Below are 18,184 nucleotides of genomic sequence, written 5' to 3'. Positions count from 1 at the left end.
AAGAGAGAAGGAAGGACAACCCACGTGTTGAATGCCCTGGGAGAAGATTTGCCATCCATCCGAGTTTTGAAATGAAATCATGAAAGATAAATAAAAAAACTAAATAAAAAATTAACTCCAGGAAAAAAAAACACATTATTCAGTGAAGGAAATAGAATACAATCTCAGCCACAAACAACAGTTACACTGTCATAACAATAAAAACACTGAGTATTAATTTAAATAAAAAGTACAATTAAAAAAAAAAAAGTGGGCCGGCCAGGTGGCCCAGTGGTTAAGTTCGCACGTTCCGCTTCTCGGAGGCCCAGGGTTCGCTGGTTTGGATCCCGGGTGCGGACATGGCACTGCTTGGCACATCATGCTGTGGTGGGCATCCCACATATAAAGTAGAGGAAGATGGGCACGGATGTTAGCTCAGGGCCAGTCTACCCAGCAAAAACAGGAGGACTGGCGGTAGTTAGCTGAGGGTCAATCTTCCTCAAAAAAAAAAAATTACAATTTAAGTACACAGGGACATTAAGGGAACAAAACCAGGATGGGAGAGGGCAATAAGAGAACTAGCCTCATATTCCATAGTAGGGAATTCCTAGCTACCTTAAATATCAAAGCACGACAGTACAAACACGTTACTAAGAAGTATGGAGGTGACAGCAGAAGAAATAGCTAAGAGTTGGAAGAGACTGTTATCTGGGCAAAAAGCTCCAGGTGGGGACAGCTTGGGGGCTAACCAGAGGCACAGAGAAATACAGTACTAGTCAAGTGATTAAAGTATGTTTATGTTCTGTTTTGCTAAAGATAAAACTTGAATTAAATAAATGAATGACAGGGTGTTCAGAGCTTGCAGACTATTCCTTTGAGAAGCTTAAATATCCTAGAAAAAAAATAAACTGGTCCAGATATGGTACTTTTCTTTTGTTAGGAAGATTGTCCCTGAGCTAACATCTGTGCCAATCTTTCTCTGTTGTGTACGTGAGACGCTGCCACACAGCATGGCTTTATGAGAGGTGCATAGGTCCACGCCCAGGATCCGAACCTGCGAACCCTGGGCCACCAAAGTGAAGCATGCAAACTTAACCACTACACCACCAGGTCGGGACTTTTTATTACATATTTTTAAGTTTGGAGAAACATCAAAAGGGAAGAAACAACAAAGAAGAAATGATTTAGTAGCAGAAAGGAGACAGGGCGTCTGAAGGAGCAAGGTCTCCAAGGAGGCAGGGGCAAGGGGTCTGGGCCATGTGTAGCCAAATTAGGCCTCAACAGAAAGAGAGACAGCTCATCTCCCATGCTCAGGGGTGGAGGATGGAAGAGAAGCCAAGAGCAAAAAAAAAGCTATGTGAGGAAGAAAGACACCTTGTGGTTAGAGAGTAGAGACATTGCTTGACGATCTCTATTTTGGGGTGAGGTAGGAGGTGAAGGAAAATTGCAAACGTTTGAGAAGATACCAGAAGAAAATGTTAAATTCAATTTGATCAATTAAGTATGATCTTAGAGCAGGAATGGACACACACTGTCTTAACTGACAGGATTTGTACTCAGTCCTTCCTGTGTGCTCCCATAATACTTTTAACACTTACCATATCATATTCACACTAACACTTTAAAGGATTGTGCTTTCACGAAACTATGAATTCTCAAGAACCGTCTTATCCATTTGTATACAACCAACACTCACTCACCACGGTGCCTGATGTGAAACGCATTTGTGTTTTATAGATATACAAATATTCTATTTCCAGAAGTACAAAAGCATGTCAACATACCAATACACACGTTTCTTATATGCCAGAAGTCAGCATCCAAGAATTTTACTACATATTTAAAAAACAGTACATAATGTCCCATCATAGATAACCCCCCGCAAAAATTCCAATTTAAGTTCAAATGTATACTTGAAGCTGACCCTTTGACTAAGTACATATAAAATCCAGAATCTGTTTGGGGTGATGCCCATACTTTAAATTAGAACAGCAGGGAAGACCACATGAATCTAGGACTAGCTCATAGATTCTAAATCAATGCTCAAGAACACTCACAATGAATAAAAAATCCATAGTTGGTCATCAATACCTGCTCTGCCTAATAATATACCTCAAGAGTTTATGGTTTTAATTATCAAACTTATCAATTCAGAATTAATTTGAGCAGTCTCTAATTATTAAGCACTTCCTAATATTTCAACATACTCTAATTTTGAATTCTTTCCAAGAGGGAAATACAGCTATTATTCACTATGGAAAGCATGATATTAATGCTAATTTTTTAAATTCTGCTTTCCTCTCCCACACATTTAAGCCAAAAACCAATTTCCTTGATAATTACCCAACACTTTTTCCACAAAACCTTTGAGATCCATCTCAAATAGGTTCAGAGGGGAGGAGAGGAGTTTAAAAGTAAACAAAAGCAAGAGTTTTGCTCACCATTTAAGTCTTTTGCTGAATTTAGAGAATGTTTTGATTGATATTAAAATTCTCCTTGTGAGATTAACAGAGTAGAGAAAATTAATTTGAAAAGTCTATCTTGAATGCCAGATTATCTCAATAAATTCTAATCTTTAGTTTTACAATGCAGTAAAACAGAGAATTATGATTATTTAAATGATTTAAGCTCATCAACAATTTAGGACAAAATGCGCATTGGTCCACCTGCGTATACCTTTTCTCAAATTCCACAAAGCGTAAGTTGACCAACTGAGATTGTTCCAGATACATCATACAACATAGAACAACCGAACTGACATCTTCATAGTTTCATCTTTTTATCCTTTCAAAAACGTTTCAGAAAATAATTCCAAAAAATGTATTTTATAATATATAAAGGTATCCTGCCAATAGAGCTATGCCATTGCTACCTTTAAGGTCATACAAGCTAAACAAGAGTTCACTAGCTCCAAGATGACTTCTTTTGCAAGAACCCGCAAAAGCATCTTCTAAAATACCTGATTTTGACTTCAGGATAACCTGAATGGTGTGTCCATCATTGGTGACTTCACAGTCTCGGCAGACCACATAATTGGGTGAGAGGCGGACATCCAGCAGAGAGGGGTCATATCTAGCTTCTCTTGAGTTTAGGTTAATGGGAGACTGGTATTCCCCGTTAGCATCAGGAAACACCAAGCCCCACTCGACACCTAAGGACAAAATGAAGCAAATTTACAACAGGTTAAAAAAAATAAGTTATAATGAAATTTAACAAGTAACAACTAAACACTGTTACGACCTTTGACATTATTAAGGGAGTTATGACTACTGTCTCTATACAGATGAAGTATGGTAAACATGTGTGAATTTTTGCATTCATATTTTCAGTGATCTAATATTACTCAATACCACAAACAAAATCTCAGACTAACAAAATATTCCATTTGTATTTGTCCACATAGATGTAATAATTTATGACGCTAGGAAATTTAGGTCATCTTTAAGTGATTAGAAAAAAAAAAATACCACAAAAATTTCCTCTGCTCCTTAGTTCAATTATGTGCCGTACTTGGAAAATACTTGTAACTCTCAACATGCTTGGTGAGAGGCAAAAACCATAAATCCGATGCTAGTGAATAAACACTTCTTATCAGAAATGCAAATACAGCAAAGTGTGCATATGGACATACACATACCTATATATTCAGACATACATAGTCCTCCATAGTTTTATAATTAAAATTATACATTTTTTTTCAATATATGTTGTCAACCTCAGCAACAGTGGTCAGCTCTATCAGGAGACTTACCTCCTCAGGGTTAAACTTAGGAAATTCAACTTTTTAAAAAGTCAACCCTCTTCCCGCCAAGCTCCCCGCTTCAGCCTGAAATTTAGGACACGTTTTGAAGGTGAGCCTTGTTAGTATCCTTCAGGAAAAGAGTAGAGCAGAAATACTTTCTCCCCCCAAGGTCCTCACTGCAAGCAAGAAACTAACAGTTTCACTAGAGTGTTGAGTAAAATGTAACGCTGCTCTTCTTAGCGGCTCAGAAGACAGGAGTGTCGCAGCCGCAGCTCTAAGGCTGGCCCTGCGGAAGGCGGCAGGTGCCAACTGCGGCCCGGCAGGAAGGCCAGGCTCCCCAACGCGATCGCAGGCGGCGGGCACGCCCGTTCTCCCTGCAGCGCCTTCTGCCCTGAACCCGGCCAGGGGACGGGCAAAGCGACAGAGCCCCACGTGGGGAAGAGGGGACGCGGGGGTGCTCGGAGCGCGCGAGGGCAGTGGGGCGCAGACGGGACACAGGCAGCGCGCAGCATCCCGACGCGCCGTCCCGGGACCCGGGACACCGCGACACTCGCGCGGCGAGTTACCTTCTTCGTAGCCCCACTCCACACCCTCTTCCTCTTCTTCCTCATCCTCCTCCTTCTCCGGGAAGGCGACGGAATCTTCGATGAAGCTCAGGTCAGCCATGGGAAGGCCGTGGGTCCCCTCGGCTGACTGGCCGACGGTGCCTGCGCCTCTGCAGGTCAAGCGGGCTGGAGTGGAGTGTGAGCGCGCGTGTGCGAGGGTGAGCGCGTCGGAGTGAGAGTGGGTGCGCGTGACAGTGCGCTTGTGAGCGCGAGGGGCTGCGAGCGCGCGAGTGTGAGTTTGAACGCGCGCGTGTGAGTGTGGGCGCGCGTGCGAGGGCGAGCGGGCGGGAGGCGGACGGCGGGCGCGGGGCGCGAGGAGCCGCAGCTCCGGGAACCCGAGCCCGGCGGATTATAAACCCGGCCGGGGCGTGTCTGGCACCGCAAGACCCGCCCCCTTCGCTCGGTGGCCCGGGGGCCAGAGCTTGGGCTGCAGGAAAAGGCACTGGGGCACCCGCCGAAACCACACAAACAGCAGAAATCCCCCAGCTCTGCCTGATGGGGCGACTCGCCGTCTCACCCTCCCACCCTGGCTGCCCCGCTGGGCCGCGCGCGCCTCGCGTCGGGAACCTCGCGAGTCACCTAAGGTCACCTCAGGACCCCTGTGCGCAGGGTCCAGGCCACGGCCTTTCTACTCTTATTTCTTTTCATCCTTACTCGAGGAAATACCAAAAAGAAAGAGAGGGGCTCGGGAGGAGAGAGATGGATTGTCTTGGGCAGGAGAAAAGAGAGGGATGGGAGACTCCCTAACAAGATAAAAAGTTTCCCCGCTCCTAATCTTTATGACTCAGTTCTATTTGCTGCTTAATTCGTCCTTAGAGCACAGTGGAAACGAGTACGGAGAAATTTCCAAGAAATTTGTAGTTCCTAAAAACATTTAAGAAAAAAAATTGTTTTAATCTAGAGAAGTGAGTATAGTTTAGGAAAAATTTTCCCTTGAAAAAATATTCTTTCAAAGGCAGGAGTTATGAAAGGCAGTAAAGAAAGAGTGTTTGGTTTTAGTTTCAGACTCTGCGGTTCTCCTGCAGGCGCAGCTTGCTGTGTAAACAGCTCCCAATCGACTATTGAAATCCGTGTAAATAATGAAATGCACACATTGCATAACAAACAGGAACTTTCCTGATCCAAAGCGGTCGTATTATTACCTCTTAAACACGCTTCCCAATCCAGTGTTAATGACTTCAGCCGCCTGTTCCAACGCCTTTTAAAAGCTTTAACCAATAACCCCTAAGCAGGTTAATTCCACATTTTTAGAAGGTGTGTGTGCATAATAAGCTCAGATTTGGACCTTAAGTAAAATTTGCTTTTATATGATCTGTGCATGGACCAAAATGTCTGTTGGCAGTTTGAGTAGCCGGTTCCTAAATCATACCGTCCTTATGGATGCTTAATTGCTCACGTAAGGGTGGAGATGGGGGTCAGCTCCGGGACTTTTAGATTCTGTGCTCCCAGCCTTCACTACCGGCTCAGCCCTCCACTTTTTAAAAAAGCCGCTTCACAGGCTGTTAGAAATTTCTCCAGAAGGTGAATCAGGACTGAAAGAGGGAAAAAAATCAAATCAATCCATCTACCACTTTCTGGAACGTTTAGCAAAATAAGTGAAAACTATTGGTCAACTTGAGATTTGAGGCTAACCTGTGGATTTCATGTAATTTGTGTAATTTCTCTCTCTCCTTAACACAGAGACCAGAAAGTCCACCATTCAGAAGATTGAACCCCAGTGTGAGAGGGACGAAATTCATTCTTCATGCACTGCCTTCTGGGTGTTTTTGGTGGATTGTCTCTCTCCTCTGCACATTAGTAAGCCTGGGCTTGCCGGAAGCAGAAGGCTACCCCAAAGCTATAGCTATTAAAAATAATAAATACTACCCAAAATATTAACCACTTTCCCCTGAAGTTATTCTAAAAGGAACATTTCATTTCTTTTTTCTTTCTTGAAAACTTTCTCACAATCGAAATTTTTATTAAACTTTGTTTTTAGAAGTATGTTCACGCATTAATCCCATACTGTAGCTAATGGATCCCATGGAAGATGCCACAATAAAATCATTTTGCCACCCCAAGCTCATTAGCAATGTTCATTTCCCTGTGCCCCCAGATGTACAGAAATGCCATACCATAGCCATTGTGTGACCACTGATTGCATTGAAAGTAGCGCATGAATTATAGAGATGTTTACCAAACCAGAGGACAGCAAAATCACCATGGCAAAAAACTCAGTTTTCCTTGAATAAATGGTGTGTCATATTTACAGCAGCTAGGCTGAAAGGTTGAATTGTTAATATTGAATTTTTCAGCTAACAGACAATTTTGTGTATAGCCAACAATATATCACCATTTGTAAATGCAGTTAACCACTAGACAACCATGTTTACGCATATTTGTTCTTTCTGAATTTTTCAACGTCATGTATACAGTATAACTCTTCTCCGCAAGCCTAGCATAGCCTGTCCAGCAACATATGAGCCATTCCACTGTGCATCCAGATATTCAATTAACGGCCTTAATTGCTTTGAGACTGTGTGCTTCAGATTTCTGCTAATTAACAGCACCTTAAGACCTTCTCTTCTCAAGTCCCTGTACTATATTATCACTAAAGATGGAACTTCTATTTCTAGTTGTTATAAAGTATCTGTCGCCATAAAACCTAAACACACAGATCAAAGATATAGGCCAATTCTTTGATTTACAAAATAGAGCAAGCACATCTAAATCTAATATCAGAGAATCTAAAAATATTCATGCTCTATATTATAAACATAAGTACTCCACATATCCCTCTATATAATTTTAATGCATTTCAACCTAATGTCATATTTGATTCCTTAAATTAACCTTTTATTACTCACTTTTCGTGTTTGCATAACTGAGGTCAAACCACATCAGTAGGACAGTTTATTAAAACTAAGACCTCTATAATTAATTACTATTTGATACTAAAAGAATATAAACAGAAATACCTAGAAGGGACAAGCTAATCTCGATGTCAAAAGGGCCAAGAGATATCAAGATTGCTTCACAGCAACCTGAACCTACCCAACTCTCTCCTCCCAATCTTTTCTCACCCTTTGCTTATCTTACCAAGCTTTCTTGTTGGATTGGTGAGTTTGGGCCCTGGAATACTCATAAGCAATTATTACCTTCTTCTTGTGTGCTCTGGGAACGCCAAGGATACAGCTAAATATGTATGTCAACTGGCTTCTAACCAGAGTGTAAATTTCTGAACTTCAACAGTGAATTGTGCTCCTTCATGTATACTGCTCTGCACTAGACGTTGGGGGAGACCCAAAAATGAATAAAACACTGTTTCTGCCCACAAGGAATTTACAGTTCTCTTGGAGGAAAAGTAAATCATATTAACTATAATAAAGGCAATATGTTAAATAGAGAGGGAAGTACCATTACATCCAAGGAAGATGCAATTCATACACACAGGAATGACCAAGGAATGTTTCTTGGAAAAGATGTCATTTGAGGCAAACCAAAAAAGAAGAACAGGATTTTGGTGAACAATGAGTGAGCATATAGCGTTCCAGGCAGGAGCAATGATGCTGAATAATGCAAGTGCTCGTTGCAGATCCATTTTCTCCTCGAAGCATCTTCTGTGACCTGCCAAAACCTATCCAGATTACTCAAAAAATGTGGTTTCAATGGGCTCATGTCTAAAGTAAGACACTTCTCTAGTTGTTTAGTTTATTAGCCTGATTTTTGTTTTGTCCATAAAGACACCAAAATTTTCCTCAATAAATACATTTTGATTTCTGAAGGTTTCAGTCTTTGTTTATAAGGCAAGAAATTCTGATTCTTTCATTCATATCTCTTTCTTCAACAGATTAATCTTTTATTTTGCCTGTTTAAAGTTGCATTTATAAACCTACATTTGTTTGACCCCTTCTTGGTCTTTTGTCGTCAGAACCATCAGCTTTTAGTCTAAGAGTTCAGTGTAGCTATGGCAGATCGTATTATTGTTGCTGTCATTTGCTGCACCCCTCTGTGAGATTATACCTCACTACTTTGAGCAATTAAATAAGAGTAGGAATGCATGCACCACTTCCTAATAGAAGTTTTAGGAGTTATCATGTGGTTCCACCATCATTTTTGTCCCTCTGCCCCAAAATTGCACAATCCAAGAAAGACACCATTCCTTCAGTCTGGATTCTGGAATGAAGGAGAAGACCCATACATCAGAGCCATAGCCAACCAGAAGTCGACATGTCATGTCAGTGGGAAATAAACCTCTGTTTTATAAGCCACTGAGATTTGGGGATCATTTGTTACAGCAGCATAACCTAGCAAATGCTGACTGTTACAGTTGCCCTCAGGTAAAGGCGAGTTCAAGGGTTATTTTCATTTGCTCAACTGCTTTTTTGCATGCCTTTTTCTTCAAAGTAAAAAGTGCCTCTCTGGCCTACAGGGAAACTAAACCATCTAAAACAGTGCCCTTATCAACACCTTGCAAATTTCTTGGAAGTCCTGGCCCTGACTAGGATCCTCACAACCCCAGCACTCAGTGAGAAAGCCCTTATCCATAGAAAATCCCTGTCTCCTCTAAGTAGACATGGGGCGTAGCTCTCTTCACTTCTCTGAGATCATGCCAGTTATGCCTGGGTCCCTACATCTACTTCGGCACCAAAATGACAGCAGCTAAAGTGATGTTTGGGATCATTATACTGATGACTCAGAAATCTACCTTCTCTAGGGAACCTTCCTAGTATTCTGCCAAATGAAACCCCAAGTGGTTAAAAGACTTCCATGATCCCTGTGCTGATCTCTAGCCCTGAAATGAAGATTGTGCTTTAAGTATGGATTTTGTTCTTATTCAATAGACACTGAGCTCTCCAAGAGCAAGGGTTCATCGTATTCCTGTCTGTATCCCCCCGTGTAGCACATGGTAGACACTTAAGAATTGGTTTCTTTGTGCCACCAGCCATACAGTGATCTGATTAGCCTTTATCGATAAATTAGTGCAATAAAATTCTGATTACTAAGATAGAAGCTTTCAAGGTGCAGTGGGGCCACAAAAAAGGTAATGATCAAGTTTACTTGGTGGCTGGTGTGTTAATAGGGGCTTCATAAAGGAAGTGACATGTGAGCGCGTCTTGAAAGATGTGTAAGTGCCCTTTTGCCCATAGAAGGGAGGAGGAAAGGAGGTGAGAAGAACATACCAGTCAAAGACAAAAAACAAAGAGCAAAAACTCAAATCTAGAAGCTCCTGTAGGTTCACCTTTTGATGAAGATTATTTTCTTTCTCTGTGGCATGAATAAAGTACAAAATGACGCATTTAAATTGTGTCTATATTTGTTTTAATTTTTTTTGAAACATTCAAAATAATCACATGAAATAAAATACAAAGTAGATGATATGCTTAGATGAACACATGCTGTTGACAGACAACAATACTAAAGATATATTTGGCCCTTTCTGACCTTAAGAGAAGATGCAATGGCCCCTTGGCCACACCCATACTTCAGTTCCCACAGCAGCTGGGACAGCTCACTCCTCTCTACAACATGCTGTTGGCTGTAGGAGATGCAGGAATGCCTGTTATGCAGAATGGCAAACCAAGTCACAGGAAAATAATAATTTGAGCACTGTGGTTTTCTCCAAAGATGGCTGCCATAATTCCTGCCCTCTTGTAGGCACATGTTGCTCTTCCTTTTGAGAGGGGCGGCTACTTCCCCTCCCCTTGAATTAGTGCTGACTTTGTGACTTGTTTTGTCCGATAGACAGTGGTAGAGTGACCCAGTGCCAGTTTCAGGCTTAGCTTATAAGAAGGCTGGCCAATTCCTCTTTTGTTCTCCCAAATGCGTCATCGTGTAAAGCCTACTACTCTGAGCCTGCCATGCTGTGAGGAAGCCCAAGTAGCCACATGGGGACACCCAGGGGAGCACAGAGGAACGGGTAAGTGAGCAAAGCCCTCTCAGACCTGCCAGCCACACTTGGCCACCAGCTGAATGCAGCCAAGTGAGTGATCCCAGCTGATGGTATGCAGAGCAAAAAAATGCACATCTGAGTCCTGCCTGAACTCCTGGCCCACAGAATCATCAGAAATCAGAAATCGTTTTGAGCCACTAAGCTTTGGAGTGGTTTATTATGCAGCATAGACAACTGAAACAAGCGCTTGCTATGTACCAGACACTATGCCAAGCGTTTCCCATAGATTGTTTCCCTTCATTCTCATAAGAGCCTTAATTATATCATCCCATTTTCAGATGAGACAATGAAGGAGCAGACTTGTCCATGGCCGCATAGGTGGTGAGTGAGCTGAAGTCTGTCTCTCCCCAGAACCTGTGCTCTGAACCACCAAACCTACTGCCCTCAAAGTCAGTGAACTCAGCAAATGTGCTCTGTCTCCACCAGCAGGAGAACGTGAGTTGAGGGAACACTGTTAGGAACCAAACACCAACTCAAATGCACACTCCAGCCGTATTATGCCCTGCCTCCAGGCAAACCAGGAGATATGCTGGACCAGTCTTAACAGCTGGGCTCAGAGGGGTCTAAAAGGGAAGAGTAAAGGAAATCAAGTTGGAAAAAGAGACATATGACAATTGAAACGCTTTTTCAATTAATAGACTTCATTTTTTTTGAGCAGTTTTTTGTTGCAGAAAATTGAGCAGAAAGTACAGACAATTGCCATATACTCCCCACCTCAGCCCAGTTTCCCCTATTATGAACACCTTGCATTTGTGTGGTACATTTATCATAATTGATGAGCCTATAATAATACGTTATTAACTAAAGTCCAAAGTTTACCTTAAGGTTCACTCTTTGTGTTGTACACTCTTTGTATAACTTTAAGACTCTGCTTAGGTGTAGAAAAGGGAATGGTGGCTGGAATCCCACGTTGAAGAGATTTGCTGCTAAACCAGTCCTATTCTGCAGCCATGGCTTAGTCCCTCTCTGCTTGCTCCAGCTCTGACCTCCACCCTCTCTGTCCTTCTGGCCCCTTTTTGTTTGGCCCATTCTCTATGCTTTGATGCCTTGTGGAATGCCGCTCCCATTCCACAGCTTTTCTTCAACCTCTGGCTTGTCCCGCTCAGACTAACAACCTAGGAATTGATGTCTTTCCCCCACCCTCCCCCCCGAGGAAGATTAACCCTAAGCTAACATCTGCCAATCCTCCTCTTTTTTCCAAGGAAGGCTGGCCCTGAGCTAACATCCATGCCCATCTTCCTCTACTTTATATGTGGGACACCCACCACAGCATGGCTTGCCACATGGTGCCATGTCCACGCCGGGGATCCGAACCAGCAAACCCCGGGCTGCCGAAGCAGAACGTGTGCACTTAACCACTGCGCCACGGGGCCAGCCCTGGAGTTGATGTCTTGATGGACTGCAGAGTCCTCTCTCATTGTCTGGTAATTTACTAATAGCTTCTTACTATTATGTGTGTAATGTGATTTGGCTTTTTTAATAGATGAAGCCGCTGAAACTCAGAGAGTTAAGTACTTTACTCATGATCACACAGCTAACAAATGGAGGAGTTGAGATTAGAACCAGATCCAACCAGCTCTACAGCCAGTGCTCATTCTGCAACCCTTGCCCACCCCTCACCTCAGTCAGGTTTTAGCCCCTGTTGTACCAAAAAGCCCATTCGAAACGTCGTTAGTTATTCATCCATTCGCATTTGCAGCCAGCTCTCTATGGGATACGCATTAAGTGCCTGTTTAGCAATCTAAAATGCTACTCCTCAAAAACAGAAAACATTCAAGATGTTTTATATTAAATATTTCTATTCCTTAAAGAATCTGTGTAATGAGGAGGAACCAGGGACACTAATGAAATACACAAAGCAATAAACATTTTTAATACTAATGGAGCACAGCATGTTTACATTGGGATTGGAACCCCATTGATTAGGCGTCACTGAATATTACTTTTAGTGTAATTATCAGTGATGGAAGAGAAGGCTGGCTTGGTGCTGGGTACATTCTGGGCACCAAATAAGACTGACTGCACCAGTTTCAGCTGGGCCTTAATTATTTAAGGGGCAGTAACATACCACATTATAGCTTGGTCTTCCCCACCTTGACAGGGGAGATAACAGAAAAATGGACTAAAACTACAGCCTGGCAGAGTAAGGTGAGACACTGTCAGATATTAAGAATTATTTAAAGTGGTGCACTTCTAAAGCCTGATGGAAACATATTATTAAATGTATTATTATCATTAGCATAATATAATATGTTGAAAGGCATGTCATTTAATGTTTTGATCATGATCATTTGCCTCAATTAGCTGAAGGTTTCCACGGACTATGCATAATTATTGGCTCTACTTTTCTTATGGTCTGCTCGCTACCCAAGTATTTCCTCATCCATAAAACGAGGACAATAAGAGTACCAAACCAAAGGGTGTTGGAAAGATTAAATGAGTTAATAGAGATGAAGCACTTAAACTAGAACAGTCAGTTCTACTAGAATATTTGTTTTGAAAATGCAAATTTGTTCCGATGCAGGTGATATGTTAGGGAACAGTTTGAGCATAACAAGACTTCCCTGTTTGCTCATGTCACTTTTGTCTGTAAGAAATGCTAGACAAATGAAGAAAACTGCACCCAGTTGAACTGAGTCACGTCGGGAATACACAGAAGGCATACAGGCACACACCTCCAACAGCCACCAGTGACCTCAGTTCCCCGTGTGTTAGGAGCTGAGCCCCCCTCGTGGCTGTTACAGCTGTCCCTCAGATTTCAGCCACCCCTCCTTCCACCCCATCACAGTAACTCACAAGCTGCAATCTTTCTAACACTCACTTCCAAGCAAACGTTAGGTCTTTTCCAAGTTAAAATGCCACAATTATTTCAACATTTATGTATTTCTTAACCTTTGAGCATGTGTAAAAAAAACTGCTACCATTTCACTAGATTTTTTTAACATGTAACTGATGAAGGTTTTGAGTGTTGTGCCCCTAAAACCATTTTCCCCGTAAACCCTCTAATTGTTATTGCCAGTTTTACATACATGGCACAGTGGTTTTTAGGAACATGTGTGACATGGCAGCAAAACTGTATCTGGCACGTAATAAGCACTCAAATAATGTGATTATTATTGTAATTATTAAAAACTGATGTTTGGTGTATATGACCTGCATATTTTCTTAGATCATTTTATATTTGAGTTAATTTGCTTATTATCATTATTAGTTTGAATACCGTCCATGTTTTTCTCATTATGATTATTATATTCAGGATTGTCTTTATGATTTGCACATTTGTGAGACTGCTCAAAGTTTTTAAAACAATGTGGCCACAGTCCATCACTTAAGCATTTCAAATGTATTGCGGATCCCAGTAACGTCACTGTATCCCTTTGAGACCATAAATAAAAATAGGACCTGCTGGTAATCAACAGGCAACTCTAGGTATCTGACTTCAGGATAGTTTGGTTTTAGACAACCACATGTATTCTGGACTAGTTATCCATAAGCATCTTTAAACAACGATCATATAGATAGGGGGATGACATTTACATTTTGGGTATGAGGGAAGTAAACAGCAAGTCCACCAGAGGAACTGAGGTCATGGGAATAAAGCAAGAAGATTGTTTGAGTTGCGAACTTTCTCCACTCTTCCTGGCCTACTTCTTATGCACTTTCAAAAGCCCAAGTCACTTGTGAACTACCCTTGAGGACACGATGAGAATACAAACACCAAGTCCTAAGATTCTTTCAGGCAGTCTGTCGGTATGCAACTGTACTGCTCTCCCTAAGCTTTGATCTCTTGAACGTCCTCTTTCACACACCCATCCATTCATCCGGGAAACATTTATTGATTAAGCACTCTGTGGTAGATACTGTCCTAAAGGCTTGGGATACCATGATGAATAAACCTGGTCTTTGCCATCAAGGAGCTTACAATATTGAAAATGGTGTACCCACACTCAGAATGCCTCAAGTAATGACCTTGAGAAACAGGCTTTACAAATCACGGTATAGCCATTGGAAAGGATCCCAGAGATGAGGAGCTTCTTAGGTTTCCTACAGAGCCATCAACAGGGAAAGCCTGATTTACAAAAGCTCTGCCCAAAAACTAAAGGACAACTTGTGTACCTTCACTGTGAAACAAACCACACAAACACACCCACACACACATACATCCACATTCATGGACTTTGCTTTATTCATATTTATACATTAATGACCATTCATCCGATGTAGAAAGCTTGGGATCAACCTGCACTACTTTCCTTGTCACAACTCCATTCCTCTCTAATTCTATCTTGTTAATCCCATTTTAAAACATGTCTCTCAACCTGTACCTTCCTTTTCATCCTCACAGCCACCGTCATAGTTCACAAATCTGTCAGCTTTCACCTGGACAATGCTGCCCCCACTCTCTTTCCTCTATTGCTCATCTTCCATATCAACGGTGAAGGTAACATCTTGTCACTTTCCTATTAAATGTCCCTACTGACTTCCTGCCACATACAGTATATAAGATTCATTTCCTTCAGTACAGAATACAAGGCCCTTAAAAAGCTGGAGAAATCTTACCATTTAACCTCATTAGATTCACTCTCTATGATTAACTCAAAACTCTAACCACACAAAACTTATTAACTACAAAATAATCAAGATTCTTTTCATATCCACCGTGTCTTTTTTGCATCACATTCCTTCTTTGACCCATTCCCTACTCATGGGTAGACTTCAGGATGTGGGAGCTTATAGGAGCACAGGTAAAGGAAGATTCAATATCAGTGAGTGTATGTGTCTCTTCTTCTAGGCTAGAAACTGATTGAAAACCTATCTCAGCTATCTATCTTTGCATTGCTAGGACCTAGTAGGTTCCCAACCTATAGTAGCAGCTCAATAAATTTATAAACTAATGACTTTAAGGCACCCTTTCTATCTCTACAGAGTTGCAAAATAGATCGGTCAAAGACAATCAAGGACTTACAGCCCCAAAGAATCAGACTATCCTGGGAGGGTCCCTAGGACAACCCCAGATTTCCATTGAAATCTCTTTTGCTGATTTCAAATGTCTTTCACAACTTTTCCTAACAGAAGAGATCTTGCAGATCCCTTAAATTTTAAAGGCAAAGTTCAGAGAGGTTACGTGATTCTCACAAGTTTACATCCCTAGTTGATGGAAAGCTAAGACTAGAATCAAGTTTCAGGTGTCTTTTTGACACTTAATATTCTTTCCACTCTCCATACTCTTTCAACATTTCTCTTCAGCTAGAAATTCTCAACCTAGAACTCTAGCAAGCTTCTCTTTTCTAATTGATGCTCTCTGAGTTTCCAAGTTTCTCTCTGACAACACACTTTCTTGGATTCTCTTAGTAGGGACTTCGTAAAAGTTCCCTCATAATTGTTGGCAGTATCCTAGATTTTTATAACACAATGAAAATCCAAACACTTTCAGCAACGACTTTAGTAGTTTCACCATCTGTCTTACACAGTTTACACTGTTATACACAGAGGAGTGTCAGGATTCTGCATTTGGCTACTTGCTGTTCTCCCACCCTCTAGATTCTCTCCAGCTTGAATGTCCTCTGCTCTCAAAACTTCCATGTGCTCCACACAGGATCTATCTCAACTGGATTGGATCAACCTGTGCTATAACTCCTACAACACAAGATACTTTCTGGTCCCCAGGCATGCCGTGTATTTCCAACCTCACGTATTGCCTATGCTGTTCCTTCTACCCAAATGAAAAGCATGTCTCTCATCATCCTGTTCTCCCCTCTTTAGCCCCTTTTAGTCCCTTACTGCCTGCAAAAGTCTGCTCACATTCTTTTTCCCTATGAAGCCTTCCCCAAGTCCCACAGTTTGCAAAAGCAGGCAAACTCATTTTTGAGGCATTTGCGCCGTAATCATTGCTTACATGTCATTCTAGCGCTTGAGCATAAGCTGTCAGTGGCTACACTTTATTCATCTTTGAATCCCCAAGGCCTAGTAAGAGTTAGGCTCAGAGGAGGTACTCAAAATAAATTCTTGTTGACTAATTCACATGACCAGATTTTAATCTTTTCTTAATAATCTTTAACAAATGTTTTGGGAACTCAATAAGTTTGACTCTAAAAATGGAAACCTTGGGTCTGCTGAGAATGATTCAGAACACTTCCAAGCAAAAATAACTGAAATATATTGTTTCACATGCTACACACTTTGATGGTCCAAATCCTGTGCCTGCACGGCATCTCTGAGCCAGAATACATCCGAATTCATTCTTTTTCATGGAAACCTTCATAAAATTTTAATCTACATTTCAAAACTGTCTATATTGTATGTTTCTAATCCATTGGTTCTTGTCCTCTTGGGGCTTGTCCGGGCTTGAATAAGCTTCCCTCCTATAACAGAAACCTGATGGGAACCTGGTGTCACTGACCAGCAAGCACATCCAAGCCGATTTATATTTGGAGTTGATGAAAACCTTGTGCATTTGTGATGACTGTGAGAAAATGGCCCCTGCTGTATTCCAGAACTTCCTAAGAAGGAGAAAAACGTTTGTTTCTTGGTTACATGAAAATAAAGATCTGCGTTAATTTGTTCTACTGAGAAGAAACTTTTGTCTTCTTGGCTACCAAGACTCACCCGGCCTGTCTCCTTTTCCAGTAGACTGAAATGCAATTCCCCCTCCCTTCTTTTTCTTTTCATAAAGGCTTTGGTATTAACTGATCATTTTTAAGGGGCCAAACCAAAAAACTTGTGCAAGAAATGTGGGTTTTGATAGCATACGTTAAAAAAGGAATTCCTGATAGATATAAATGGATATAGCCAATGGATGAGCACCAATGGGTAAGACTCTAACTAAACTTCCTAAGGAGAGATCTAGACACATTTCTAGTTGAGAAGTGACATAGTGTCAGTAAATTAGATATGTGTTCTCCAAGTTTTGGAATAAGAAAACTCCTCTTGGAGATGGAAAGATGTAATTTTAGGAAAAATAAAAAGAAAGTCTACTTTATACAATTAATGAACTTCAAAAAATTATCACATAGTTTGGCAAATTCATAGTTTCAAGAAAGATTTAGATAAATTCATGAGATCAGAAGCCAATGGACACGTTATAAAAGAGAAACAGGGATATTTATGCCTCTGAGGTCTAACACATTGGGAAATTGTGTCCCATCACAAAATGCCCTTTAAGAAAATACAAGAAATTTTGACTCTACCTTTAACTTACTCGTATACATTAATGTTTGTGCATTCTCAGTGAAATTTGTAAAAGTACTTGGTTGAAAGTCAAATGCAAATAAAACTTTAGGAGCTCAAGAATAAGATAATTATGTAGTAGAGGAAACTCTCAATAAAGACTGACAAAGGCAGAACCATTTGGAATCAACCCAGAAAGTTTCGATTTCACTGCAAAAGACCATCGTCTCACAAAAATAAAAGGCAAATGTCTAAAATGTATACCCACTGTCAAGAAAAGCATTTCTCACCTTATGTGAAAAGATCTTAGGTTCGTTCATCTAAATCAGTGGTTTTTAAAGTGGGGTCCCTGGAAAAGCAGTATCTGCTTTATCTGACACATTATTAGACATGCAAATTCTTGGGCCCCACTCTAGACTCACTGAATCAGAAACCTGGGGCATGGAGCCCAGCAATTGTGTTTTTTTGTTTTTTTTTTTTTTTATTAAGCTTATAAAAGTTAACATCTTTGTGAAATTACAGTTGTACATTATAATTAGTCATGTTGTAGGTACACCACTTCACCCCTAGTGCCCTCCCACCACCCCTCTTGCCCCTGGCAACCACCAATCAGTTCTCTTTGTCCATATGTTAACTACCACCTATGAGTGGAGTCATACAGAGTTCGTCTTTCTCTGTCTGGCTTATTTCACTCAACATAATACTCTCAAGGTCTATGCATTTTGTTGTGAATGGGACAACTTTGTCCTTTTTTATGGC

General features: G+C 41.2%; 1 protein-coding gene across 1 annotated transcript in view; it reads right to left on the bottom strand.

The window, feature by feature from the left end:
- The window catches only part of CA8 (carbonic anhydrase 8), a 95,464-nt gene extending 90,606 nt beyond the window's left edge, over positions 1-4,858 (bottom strand). The window contains exons 1-2 of the mRNA XM_044780191.2: positions 4,288-4,858; positions 2,939-3,130 (exon numbers count right to left, since the gene is read on the bottom strand). Coding sequence (XP_044636126.1) covers positions 2,939-3,130; positions 4,288-4,387 — 292 coding nt within the window. The 5' untranslated portion in view covers positions 4,388-4,858. The remainder of the gene's footprint in view (positions 1-2,938; positions 3,131-4,287) is intronic.
- Positions 4,859-18,184: the final 13,326 nt, after the last annotated feature.

The sequence above is a fragment of the Equus asinus genome, chromosome 12 (genome assembly GCF_041296235.1).
Source record: "Equus asinus isolate D_3611 breed Donkey chromosome 12, EquAss-T2T_v2, whole genome shotgun sequence".
Taxonomy (NCBI): domain Eukaryota; kingdom Metazoa; phylum Chordata; class Mammalia; order Perissodactyla; family Equidae; genus Equus; species Equus asinus.
The sequence above is the reverse complement of the archived record's forward strand: the minus strand, read 5'-3'. Positions and strand labels throughout refer to the sequence as shown.